The sequence below is a fragment of the Borostomias antarcticus genome (assembly GCF_949987555.1).
Source record: "Borostomias antarcticus genome assembly, chromosome: 23".
NCBI classification, from domain to species: Eukaryota; Metazoa; Chordata; class Actinopteri; order Stomiiformes; family Stomiidae; genus Borostomias; species Borostomias antarcticus.
Window position 1 is genome coordinate 6,680,017 of NC_140256.1, and position 12,200 is coordinate 6,692,216.

General features: G+C 44.7%; 2 protein-coding genes across 2 annotated transcripts; one reads left to right on the forward strand and one right to left on the reverse strand.

Moving 5' to 3' along the window:
- Positions 1-205: 205 nt before the first annotated feature.
- Positions 206-6,564, forward strand: LOC311324870 (tetratricopeptide repeat protein 16-like; the record flags this gene model as incomplete). Its single annotated transcript, XM_084457467.1, has 13 exons — positions 206-220; positions 1,777-1,958; positions 2,088-2,178; positions 2,842-2,985; positions 3,091-3,191; positions 3,425-3,554; positions 3,837-4,051; positions 4,224-4,504; positions 4,824-4,965; positions 5,232-5,397; positions 5,744-5,880; positions 6,044-6,164; positions 6,394-6,564. 13 exons carry the CDS (start codon positions 206-208, stop codon positions 6,562-6,564), a joined length of 1,896 nt encoding a protein of 631 aa, XP_084313593.1.
- A 2,826-nt stretch (positions 6,565-9,390) lies between these two features.
- mymk (myomaker, myoblast fusion factor) lies at positions 9,391-11,430 on the reverse strand (the record flags this gene model as incomplete). Its single annotated transcript, XM_084457698.1, has 6 exons — positions 9,391-9,591; positions 9,961-10,101; positions 10,247-10,363; positions 10,570-10,718; positions 10,944-11,058; positions 11,296-11,430. The coding sequence occupies 6 exons, from the start codon at positions 11,428-11,430 to the stop codon at positions 9,391-9,393; spliced, it is 858 nt and encodes a 285-aa protein (XP_084313824.1).
- Between the last annotated feature and the right edge of the window lie 770 nt (positions 11,431-12,200).

A 12,200-nucleotide genomic window follows, 5' to 3' on the forward strand; every position in this document is an offset into this window, starting at 1 on the left:
CACACACACACACACACACACACACACACACACAAAAACAGTCTAGTTTGAGGAGTAAAACCTTCCTCCCCCGTACTTACCTAGGCCTACCCCGTAAGACACTGATAAGACACGGGTAAGAAGACATGGGTAGCCTAAAACACGGGTAAGAAGACATGGGTAAGATTACATGGGTAAAACACGGGTAAGACACTGGTAAGAAGACATGGGTAAGATACGGGTAAGACACTGGTAAGACATGAGTAAGACAGTGTAAGAAACTGGTAAGACACAGGCTGTATTATAAAGCGTTACCCAGTTTTTTTAAACTGAGAAATCAGGATGCATGTCTTCAGTAGGCCTATCTAGTTGAGCGCAGCGTACAGTAGATACTGATTCGAGAGTATAGGGTGCCAATACTTAAAGGGAAAAGTTTATAAGCAGCTATAGGTTTGACACTACTGGGGTTAGCCGAATGAGGACTCTTGGGCTCTGCCCTCTGGTGTATCTCAGCTACCTACAGTAGGAGCGACAGCAGTAATCTAGTGGATGTCATCTCCCCCGTGAATTGGATCGTCTCCAAAATTTAATGGGTTCTATGTTTGCCAATGCTACACCCCTCCACCGAGTTTCAAGAAAAGTGGTCTGGCAGTAATTACTGTAATGCTAATGAATGAACACCGAAAACATAACCTCCTCCAATGGATTGGGGCGGAGGTAAAAATGAATAAATTGTACAATTATAGTTAAATAATATTGATGAAATAACGATGTAAAGATGTACAGGTGCAAATACATAGATACATGAACAAAATATTCACACACTCATACAGTATCCACATAGAGACACACACTCACATCACCAAGCAAGGGTAAATATAACTATATGGGATTAGTACGCTAATAAAAATGTATTGTTGCATCATATTACCGTTTAACTTTCTTTCTTTTTTTTTTACGTACTTTTTTCTGCCACAAAATTATATGATACTGCCACTAACTGAAAAACAATGTAAAAGGAGCCCTGGGCTAAATACTAGCTCTGGTCCAAGGCAGGGTGTTAGTGAGGCAGGAGCTCTCCCTTACACCCTGCCAGGAACCAATAATACATTTACCATTCCTTTTTGCACTCAAGTCTGTTCTTCAGTATCTAGGCTACAGATAGTCTAATATATTTTCCGAAGTGAAGACGGTTTTAAAAAGATGAAAGCCTTTTCTCTGAGGTGGTTTGACTTTCCACCCCCCACCTTTTAATATAAAACCCCTTTTTGGCACTTAAACTTACATAGCACATAGCCTGGCTTTGCCATGAGATCACATGATCAGGATGGTGAAGCCAGGGGTGAGTTCAATCAGAAAACATGTACCGTGTTGCTACGGTTTCCGGGTTGAACGACATGTTTCAGGCGTGAAACGATGTGCTACGGTGTGAAAGGCTTTCATCGTTTGAAAAACGTCACTTCTCAAAAATGTATATTATTTGTAGATAGACTGAAGAGCAGACAGTGAAAAGATCGAATGTATGGTCCTTGACAGGGCATAAGGGAGAGCTCCCACCTCACTAATGCCCTGGACCAGAGCTAGTAAAATACATAAATTCAAATAGGCTACTTTTAAAAGTACAAGTATACAATTTTGTATAGCCTACATGTTCTAACCCCATACCACTGAGTGCAGAATGTGATAATCAACCTCAAATAGAGCACAAGTTCAGCTGCAAATACATACATTTTGCCTGATGAAAATCTTTAAGGGGCATGAATAGATGTGTAATGCTCCTTTAATACTCTATTGAAGTTACGCCTGGCAGAGGACTGTGACACTGCTGTGTCAGTGCAGGAGGAGCTCGTGGAGGTGAGACGTAAAAGTGACCTGAGTCACATCTTCGGTTCCAGCAGCATCTTCCTGTCACCAGAGACCAAAGAGGACCGACCTGACCTGCGCGCTGATCTCATTATAACAAAGAAGGCCATTGAACAGTACGTTTCAGAACAAAAACAAATGTTTCACATTGATATATGCATCTAGTATATGTGTTTTATTCTGTTCACAAAAGGTTGTTATGCCTCCAGTGTTATGACTCCTCCATGACACAATTAACCTTGCAGCTATGAGAATGGAGAAGAGGCTATGACACAATCCCACTTTCCAAAGGCTGTGACCTGCTTCTCCAAAGCCATTAATCTTCAGCCAAAACAGGTAGGCCACAGATAGACCAGGACCAGGCTACAGTTGCCAAACACATTGTTGGCAACATAATTCTGTTTCAGAGGGAACAGAGGGGTGTGAATGATCATGTGACACCACGCTAGACTGCTAGGTCCGGACTAGGTCCCATTGAGAAAATTAGGAAAATAAAAATAGCCGTCTCTGACTAAATGGCTTGGGGAAATTACTGTTTGCATTGTTGTGGGAGACAAGGTAAAGTTGGGCAGCCATCTGTCAGACGAGGATAGTTACCATCTCAAAGATGAGGAAGATAATCTAAAACAAAGGCATGAAGTCTACCGCCCAGGGGATCGCAACCTTGGATTACAATACACAATGTAGGCCGAATGATTATGAATAACTACTGTATGGCACATTATCTGTATTCACTGAGTTTTATTTTATGCATTTTATGTATTCTATTTTCATCTTAAGGTGTATCTTATTTTATTATTATTATTATTATTATCAAGTGTGTTTTATTATTTTACATTATATTTTTATGTGAAGCACTATGCATGTAATTTCTTTGTTGTAAAGCAAAGCTGCGTTTTTGTATGAAAGGTGCTATACAAAAACAAATAAAATGTATTACTAGATGCTAATGTGCTTCTCGTGAGGGTTGAGCTTGACCTAACATCCCTCTCCTTTCAGACCCAGCTGTATGTAAGCCAGGCAGAGGCCTATCTTCAGATGTGTGACTTCCAGTCTGCAGCCACCTGCTACAGAGAGGTTTGCCTCCTGGAGCCTCAGGATAAGTTCTTCCAAGTCCGCCTAGCCTTCATCTATTACCTCCAGGTAAGTAGAGAGCGACTGTCCTCGGGCTGTTGCATTTGACCTCATATCAGGCCTGGAAATAGAATGCAAGAGCGCTCATCTTGAACAGTGACATCTTGTCTTCAGGGCCAGTGTTTGTATGACCAAGGGATGTTCCTGGACGCACTGAAGTCCTTTGCCAAGGCAAGCGAGCTGAAGCCTGGCTGCAGATCATATCATATGAGGAGGTCAGTGAGAAAAGATGTGTATAAAGGCCCAAGTCTTAGTAGCTGTGGGGTTTAGTTTATAACCAGCAGATGGGGCTAGAGACACATGAAAACTCAGGAGTGCATTGAGTAGTAATATTGAACAGGCCTATGCTTGTGTCCTAAATTCACTTGTGGAGTTCAAACTGAGCCTCCTAAGCACTACAAGCTCACCTCTTCTCACAGTTCTTTTCTCCCTGTCTTTGTGGCTTTAGCCTGGCTTGTCTGACAGCGCTCGGGCGCTACAGTGACTGTCTCAAACTAGTCAGTAACTGGCTGGAGGGAGACTCCCAGAGCGCAGACGTCTTCACTCTCAGGGCACGGCTTCACCAACAGCTCAAGCAGGTCAGCCTAACACTCAGTACTACACAGTCATGACGTAGAGTGCTATATATTCTTACTACAAAAGGATATTTCAACCGCATTCCCTAATGCTAAAACAAAAAGCCAGGTCTCCCTTGAAAAAAAGATTTTTAATCTCAATGGGACCTCCTGGTTAAATAAAGGTTACATTTAAAAAAAAACGCCACTATTTTTGAACTGTATGTTCTCGCTCTAAAAACATCTTAATCTCATATTATATTCTAAGATTGCTCGTAATAATTTAGATGCCGTGTTCCCATGCAGGTGACACTTTGCTACCATGACCTGAAGTCAGCCCTGGCTCTAAACCCGGCATGCCCTGAGGCTGGCGGGCTGCTGAGACAGCTGGAGGAGGCCAGTGAGAGGGCCAGACAGGCAGCGGTGAGCAGGGCTCTGGCAGGGGAGCTACCAGGGGCGCTGGCTAAGATCAACACTGCTCTGGAACACTGTCCAGAGAGGGGGCATCACTACCTCTTCAGGTTATCACCTCGATTTCATGCATTACGATTTGAATCCAAAATTCAAGCTATGATCCAGCCAGAGTCTGCCTAACAGATCTTCTAAAAGGCGATTGAGGAGGTCGAATTACCGCTGGGCATTGAACTGCATGAGCTGTTAAACACTTGCTTCCCCTGATGTTCATGCCATCAGGGGGATTCTTTACCGGCGGCTGAAGGACTTCACGGCTGCCATCGAAGACCTGGTCCTGGCTGTGGAACTGAGCGAGGCAGGGGAGAGGGAACAGAGTGGGGGGGGCGCGCAGGCGGACCTGAGGATGCTGCAGGAAGACGCCCAAGCTCAGCTTGTGCTCACCTACAACGACTTCGCTATGCAGTGCTTCTCCCGGGGCTACCATGCCGAGGCGGCCATGTTGCTGACAAAGGCCATAGGGGAAGAGAAGGGCGAGAGCGGGCTCTACATCAACAGAGGAGGTAGGGAGAGGAGGGAAGAAAGGTATGTTTGAGGGGGTGGGAGGATGTGGAGAGAAGGAAGGGAGTTGGTAAGGTGAGGCGCAGTTATGGGTCAGATGATACAGTGGCTTTTCCTTTTATGTTTTATCGCTCCTTAAAAAAACAGCTGCCGAGTGTCTTCTACAGTAAGTATAATGACAATATTGTGTGAGTCTAGGTGGAGGACAGTAGTGTCTATAATCTAAGAGGTTTAGACATAACAGGTTAAGTGACCGAATATTTCTTCCCGCAGACATAATCCTTGGCATTAATGATTGTTATGGCCGTGGCGTCTTGGCAGATTGTTTCTTCAAACAGGCTGAGTGGGAGTTTGCCCTGGCGGACTACCAGCAGGCGAAGGAGATGGCTCCCGATGACCAGGCCATCTGGGTACGCCTCGCTGTCGTCTACAACACCCTGGGCACACACAGCTACCAGGACCGGTCAGTCTCACACACACACACACACACACACACACACACCACACACGCACACACACATACACGCATGCGCACACACACACGCACACCCACACATACACGCACGCGCACACACGCACACACACACACACACACACACACACACACACACACACACACACACACACACACACACACACAAACACTCCACCATTTCCATTTTGCCCAAGAATCTATTTAGTCCAGCCCCACAGTCAGCTATACGGATACTTCTCTTGTCATCATCATAGAAAGTACCAGGAGGCAGTTGACCAGTTCTCTGTGGCCATCAAGTATAACCCAGGAGTCAGTCAGTACTATGAGAACAGGGCCAAGGCCCAGCGGAAAGTGCCCAACATGGAGGGGGCCAAGCAGGATGCCATCAGCACCCTCATCCTGGATCCCACTAATGATCAGGCAAGTACCCCTAAACATCGGGTCAGCTTATGTGTTCTGCTCACACTATAGTGTTGAGAATCATGGTCATATTGTTGATACTTGTTGGAACACCAAAGCAAACAACCACCAAAATAACTAGAAATCCCAGTGTCCAGATCTATTTACAGTATTATATGTGTTTCTTTGTTTTAACCTGCATTCACCTCCCTAACTTGTCTTTTCTGATCTCTGCCACGAGTCATAAACATACTGTAGTCTGGTGCAGAACGTCAAAACACCTGTATAGATAGTAGTGTAACTGTCCCTGTGTGTGTGTGTGTGTGTGTGTGTGTTTGTGTGTGTGTGTGTGTGTGTGTGTGTGTAGGTGGTCCCTCTACTGCTGAGCCAGTTCCCAGGCTGCTCAGTGTCAGATGTACTGTCCAGTGAGACAGCCAGGACGGTCAAAGCCCAGCTGATGAGCAGTATCCAGGCCTGCAAGCGCTCTGCCTCCTCTGTGCTAAGGTTAGCAGGTTCGCTACTACACGAATAAATGGTCAAACAGGTGGTTACATGTACCCCCCAAAATTGATTTGTCCTAGAAATGAAAGATTTCAAGTTTTAAGAACCAATGACTAAATCAGCCATACTTTTCTCCGGTTATGACATGTGTACCTAGACTCTGCAGTGGGTTGGACAAGATGACCCTGACACAGGACTCAGACAGCCAATCAGAGGACACATCTGACCCAGGGGAGGAGCTTAAGCCATGTGCGGCCAAACAGGAGTTGGTCAGTAGCAACCAGCAGGTACGAGACCAGGATAACCCCTAGACACTTGGACCGGCAGCACCACCCTGTAGTGAGGCTGCCCAATAAAGCCCTTAGCCCCTTTCCATAACCTTGCTTCTGAAATAATGAACACAAAATACACAAATCAACCATCGATCAGTATTTGATAAACTTGCCGCTCCTCCCATCATGGGCAAAGGTTCTCCCATACTGACCCTCAGTGCACTTCCTGTGTTGGCTGTGCCAGGTGAAGCGAGCGATCCGATTGGCCCTCCAGCACCGGCTACCTCTGCACTATGATGGGCCACGTCTGGCCCCCGTCCGGCCAGTGGAACAGGAGCAGTCTGCCTTCCTGAGTTCTGAGGATAGACCGTACCACTGGAGGAAGTTTGGGGGGTTTGGAGTGAATTCCACCTGAGCAGTCACATTGGGGTGGAAATAGAGATGGTGGTATACTGGTAGATTTCAGTATTGGTTTTCATTTGTCAAGAATGCATGCCCTATAGAGAGCCTTGGATTGGGCATACTGTAGAAGTTTTATAGGTAGTGTTCCTTTCATATCCTACGTGTGTCGGATGCAACATTTTCCTTAGATGTGTAGCATGATGCATAGTTTGAGATGTACAATACCATGTTGATTTAAGCCTATACTCAACAGTTAAAAGTCACAGAGAGCAAGACTGCACTGTGGGGATTTCCCTCATTTCCCTCAAGTATTCTTTATGCCAATAGATATAACACCATATTGTTCATGTGAGAGATATAAATATTGTTCATGTGAGAGATATAACACCATATTGTTCATGTGAGAGATACTGTTTATGTTAGAGTGGGTTCAGGGGAAGACTGAATGATGCGGGTAGATACTGTACATGCCATCAGCAATTTCCTCAAAGATTAAAACCTTACGTAGCATACTAATACTGTACATGCTTACACTTGGTACAGTAGATTAGCCTGAACTTTAGTTTGCTCAAATTAATAAAATGTATTTCCATTTAGGCTTTTGTAGGCATTGAATTCTATGTTTATTGTATATTCACATAGGGCTTGATGTAGGCTATACAGTGTGTGATTTATCAAGCATTATAAACATCAAGCTGAGGTATTGACAGTGTACTCAGATGAGCGGTACAGTGTTGTCTGTGGATGGAGAGATAGTTTGGTGCAAGCTGGAGCAGGATGCTTGTCTTGAATGAAGCAGCTGCCATGCAGCCAGCATCGATAGCAGCTGTGTAGTAACAGCTGATGGAGAATTGGGAATAAAAAGACAACACCCAAGGAGCAGCTCACAACACGGAGGGCATGCAAACCATTTCATCCATTTTTTTAGTTGCTACACACAGTTGTGTTTAATTAGGAACTGCTTGTGGCCAGAAAAAAGTACTAAATAGTATCTAGTACTGTATCTATATCGTATCTCATTAAATCATCTATCTATCTATCTATCTATCTATCTATCTATCTATCTATCTATCTATCTATCTATCTATCTATCTATCTATCTATCTATCTATCTATCTAACTATCTATCTATCTATCTATCTATCTATCTATCTATCTCTAGTTACTGTTAATTCATTGAGCACACTGGCATAATAGACGCTTGCTGAGAATGGAATATTAAGAGAAAATACTCTAACTGGTGAAGGAAGGGAGATTTTTATGTGTTCAGAATATGTGTGTTATATTGTATTTAGACACCCCCAAAAATTTCTGAAATGGTGTGGTATGTGGGTGCAGACAACCGCGGAGACGACCATGGGCAGACTGTTGTCAATCATCAGTTATGGTGTTGACACTGTCGCTCCACTTCTAGAGCTTTCCTGGCCAGGCCGCCCGCTGTAGCCCTATGGGGATGGGGCTGGGTTCAGTTCAGCTCCCTCAGACAGTGTGTGTGTGTGTGTGTGTGTGTGTGTGTGTGGGCTGCAGCCCCCCGAACAAAGTGGTCTGGGACAGACAGTGGTCGTAAAGGAGCTGAAAAGTGTTTCACACCCGCGTAATAAAAGGCTCGGGTTACCGTCCTGTCAGGAATGGGAAGTGTAGCCAGGAGAGCCAGTGGCCGCCAGGTTTCTACCCCAGACAAAAACACCTTTCTCTGGGCACAGGAGCTGGCGGCTTGGCCCCAGCTCAAGACATTCCTGCTGGACGGGAGTTTCATTCACGTTTGGCTAGAGACTGTTTTGTCTAAGACATGCAGAACACGTTTGTAATCTTTGGGTCGTGTTCGTGGCAGGTGACGTGCACTGAACGCACACGCTTATGTCCTCCAGAAATGAACATGGCATTCTGTGGGATCAGACACTGGCTGGATTAGTGTTGCTACAGTAGATACAAGTGTGACTTAAGTATGTGTCAGTCATGATTTTTGTCAATGGTGCTGTAAAATATGTTTTTGTCTGATGAACATTTATTGATTTGATTTTACTCATTGATGTTACTTTTAAAAACAAAGGCACACAGATTCAATTAAACATCTTGTTTTAATTAAACATTTTATTTTCAAAGTTTGTTAGAAAAAAATAACATGATACCCAAACCACTCCAATTAAATATACAGTAACCCTTCCCCTTCCCATTGGAATAAATAAGCCTTATATACATTATCCATTATTACATGACGATCACTTAGAGAGAAGCTGGATTATAGGGAACATGGTCAAACCAGAACTCTGCTGCTTCAGAACCATTTAAAAGCGCTGCAGTGGGTTTACTGCCGAGTGTCTGGAGCGGATTCGGCGGCACTCAAAAGTCTGATGCACCAGATGACATGTTTGGCACCTCGGGGATGCATAAAGAGAGTAAAATGTGCTTTTACGATCTTGTAATTTTCATAAGCGAATTTAACTGCATAGTTCCTTTCTCAGAGAGAGAGATGGAGAGGAGCAGACGAATTGGTCCCTCCTGAGAAAAGTTTGAAAGACAATTTATCCATCTTGGATAGATAAAATGTCTGCTGGTTTGTGCTACTCATACGTTTTCCAGTCAGTTTTACTGGCTTGTCTCTAACCGTCTCTGTCCCTCTTCTTGTGTTGATGTAGCACGCTGATGTCCTGTTTTCTGCTTTCTGCACAGAAAGAGTAAGAGCAGCCATGCTCTTGGGGTCCTTGAGGGTACAGGGGGACATGATTTGGGGGATGAATCCATGGCCCCTTTTTTTTACACGGCTGTCTCTTTTTTTTTTCTGACCCTGGACGGCGTTCAAGACAACTTACACATGGACCTGTTTAGCTGCCTTGTGAGGTCACTTCCATCCGTTCAGCTCCTTCAGTTTGCTGATGTCCAGCCCCTTGTGGACAGGTGTGGATGGTGGGTTGTACAGAGGAAGAGTTGGGGTGCTGCAGGCCCGTATCCATGGCCGCTTGGTGGGCACCGTCCAAATAGTCTGAGACGGTGACTTCTTCTTCTTTTCCTTTGGAGACTTTGCAGAGGCAGGTGAGATCGTCTGGTGAGAAGGAGAATAAGACAGGGCACAGGTAAGAAAGAGAACATTTGAGTAAGGGAGAAACTGAAAATCAAGAACACTGAATTTTCACAGCTGCATTGAAAAAAAAGATCACTATTCTTTACCTCAAGACCTCAATGACCACTATATGTGCTGTACAACCAGTTCAGTCCAAACAGCTAACTCAACAATAGCTCAACCCTTGTGCACCCAACTGAAGGTTGCACCCAACATTTGTCCTGCACTTAATACAGTATGTTTGTACAATATGATAAATATACAATATATTACAAGATGATTCCAGTTCTATTAAAACCCTGTGAGAGTGGTCACCTCTCCTGCCTTGTTGAGATAAAAAGGGCATCATACACAGCAGCAGAGCGTGTAGCAGTTGAGCTTGGCAGCGTTACGACCCGTTCCTGCGTAGCGGTTCTTCTTGGGTAGCAGCAGCACGAAGGACACCGCCAGTGACAGATGGTAGAAACTGTGGACGTAGGCGTAGTCCCACTCCTGCATGAGGACACCCAGATATCAACGGTGTGAGCTGCCAACCAACATTTTACATGCAGCATAATGGGCTTATCTCAATGTCGAACGCGTGAATAAACACCTTCAAACCCTGAAAAGGTGGAGGGATTTATTTTTGATAGCTTACCTCGAAGTAGAACCGCAGCATCAGAGCCAAGGCACCGAAACAGCATCCTGGTCCCACCTGTTGAGTGTAAACACTCTTCTCTGGATAGAGGCCCCGGTTCTCCTTCATCTTCTGCAGCTACGAATTGAGACATAAGTGTGTTAGACAAGGAGAACAGGTAGGCCCAGTCCAGGAGATATTGTATTTAGCCCCATGCTACAAGGTCGACTATATTGAGAGACATCAATAATATTTCATAATTCATCAAACTTGGTCCATATTATGGCAAAATAGTATTATGTTATTCTTTGTCATCGGTGTGGGGGTAAGCTTCACAAACTCACCCATTTGACAGTGATCATGAACACAGCTGTTCCAATTGGTCCTGAATAGATCCCATAACCCCAACGATCCTGGTAGATCCTCACAGCAGTGGTCAAGACTCCAAACATTGTCAAAGTGGATCTCCTTGGCTCATCAAAGTCTCCTAACGCTGATATGAGGAGAAAGAGTGAGTGTGTGATTACAAGTATGTGTGTGCGTGTGTGTGTGTGTGTGTGTGTGTGTGTGTATGTACGTGTGCATTTCACAGAGTGCAAAAGAGTGTGTTTGAGCAACTGTTCATTGAGACTTGAGGCCATTTAACACACGCAACAAAACACCATGACATGTGTCCGATGTCTGTGGCATTACAGAGCGTGTGTCTACTACTACTCACCAATCAAAGTGACCCACATGGAGATGGCTGTGCCATACACACTGAAGTACTCCAGGATCTCATACTTCATAAAACACAGGATGGAGAGCCCTGGCCCATCGCACGCATGGTATATCTAGAGGTAAACACATCCCATGAACTCCAATATCCATTTTAATATTTGGCTCAAAATATCATGAGTCATTGGGTTTCATACATGAATAGCACAACCCAGACCAGTGGAACTTATTTTTCAATGGACCAGACCAATGGAACGTCAAACATAGTTCTGGTCTGCGCAAGCATGCATACATGTCTCAAGCCACCTCGCAAATCTTCAGTAGAGTCAAACAGGCATGCCATGGTTGCTTACCGCGGTGAAGAACATGGTGAAGAAGTAGACCATAGCCTCCATGTGGAATCCTCTCTTGGTGGCAACACTAGCCGCTGGCAGGAACACCAGACTGCTTATGGTGGGCAGCAGCATCTTAGCTATGAAGGCACCCATAGTGGTTGGCCAGCTAACACGCCAACACACAATGGAAAAAATCCTCTTAACTGACAAGCCTGGATAAACACAATAAAAGTGAAATGAAATGTTAAATGAAAAGTTAAAATAGAGCAATTAGGAACTCCTCCTTGGGTTAGTCCTCTGTGGGGCGAATGAGAGAACTGGTCAGTGGACGAGAAAAGCGCTACATACACTCCCAGCTGTCCTCTGCTTACTTGAGCCCTTTAAAGTTTAAATGTCCCTCAGCCCAGCCGCAGTGAGGCTTGTATGTGCACTGTCATCGCAGGGCAGCTGTCTGCATACCAGTAGGCAGGGGACTCAAGGAGAGTACTTGCATACCAGGGCATTGCTGCATATTTGCCATGGGTCATATTTCACACAACTGTAGTCAAAAACATGGACATTTGTAAATTTGTGTCCCTTTGTTGTGATTTTATGATTGAGACCCATCCTCTCTGGCTCATCGATCTGGAGGCTAGGTGGTCTTCTAAAGGTTGTATAGTACTGTAGTGTAGGTACATACAGTAAATGCCTCTTTAAATGTGTACTTTTGTCATAATTGACAAATGTCAGAGCTGTAACTTTCAGGTGCAGTCCCACTATAAGGCAGCATAGGGTATTTAAAACCCATATCTCATGTTTCATGAAAACAAAAGAGAGTGAGAGAGAAAGCGAGAGAGTCCAGCCATAAGTAATCACTAAGGTGGCTGGTGTGGCAGTAGCAGTTGCCCTCTCCTCCCTTTCTCCCTCTCCCCTCTCTCTCCCTC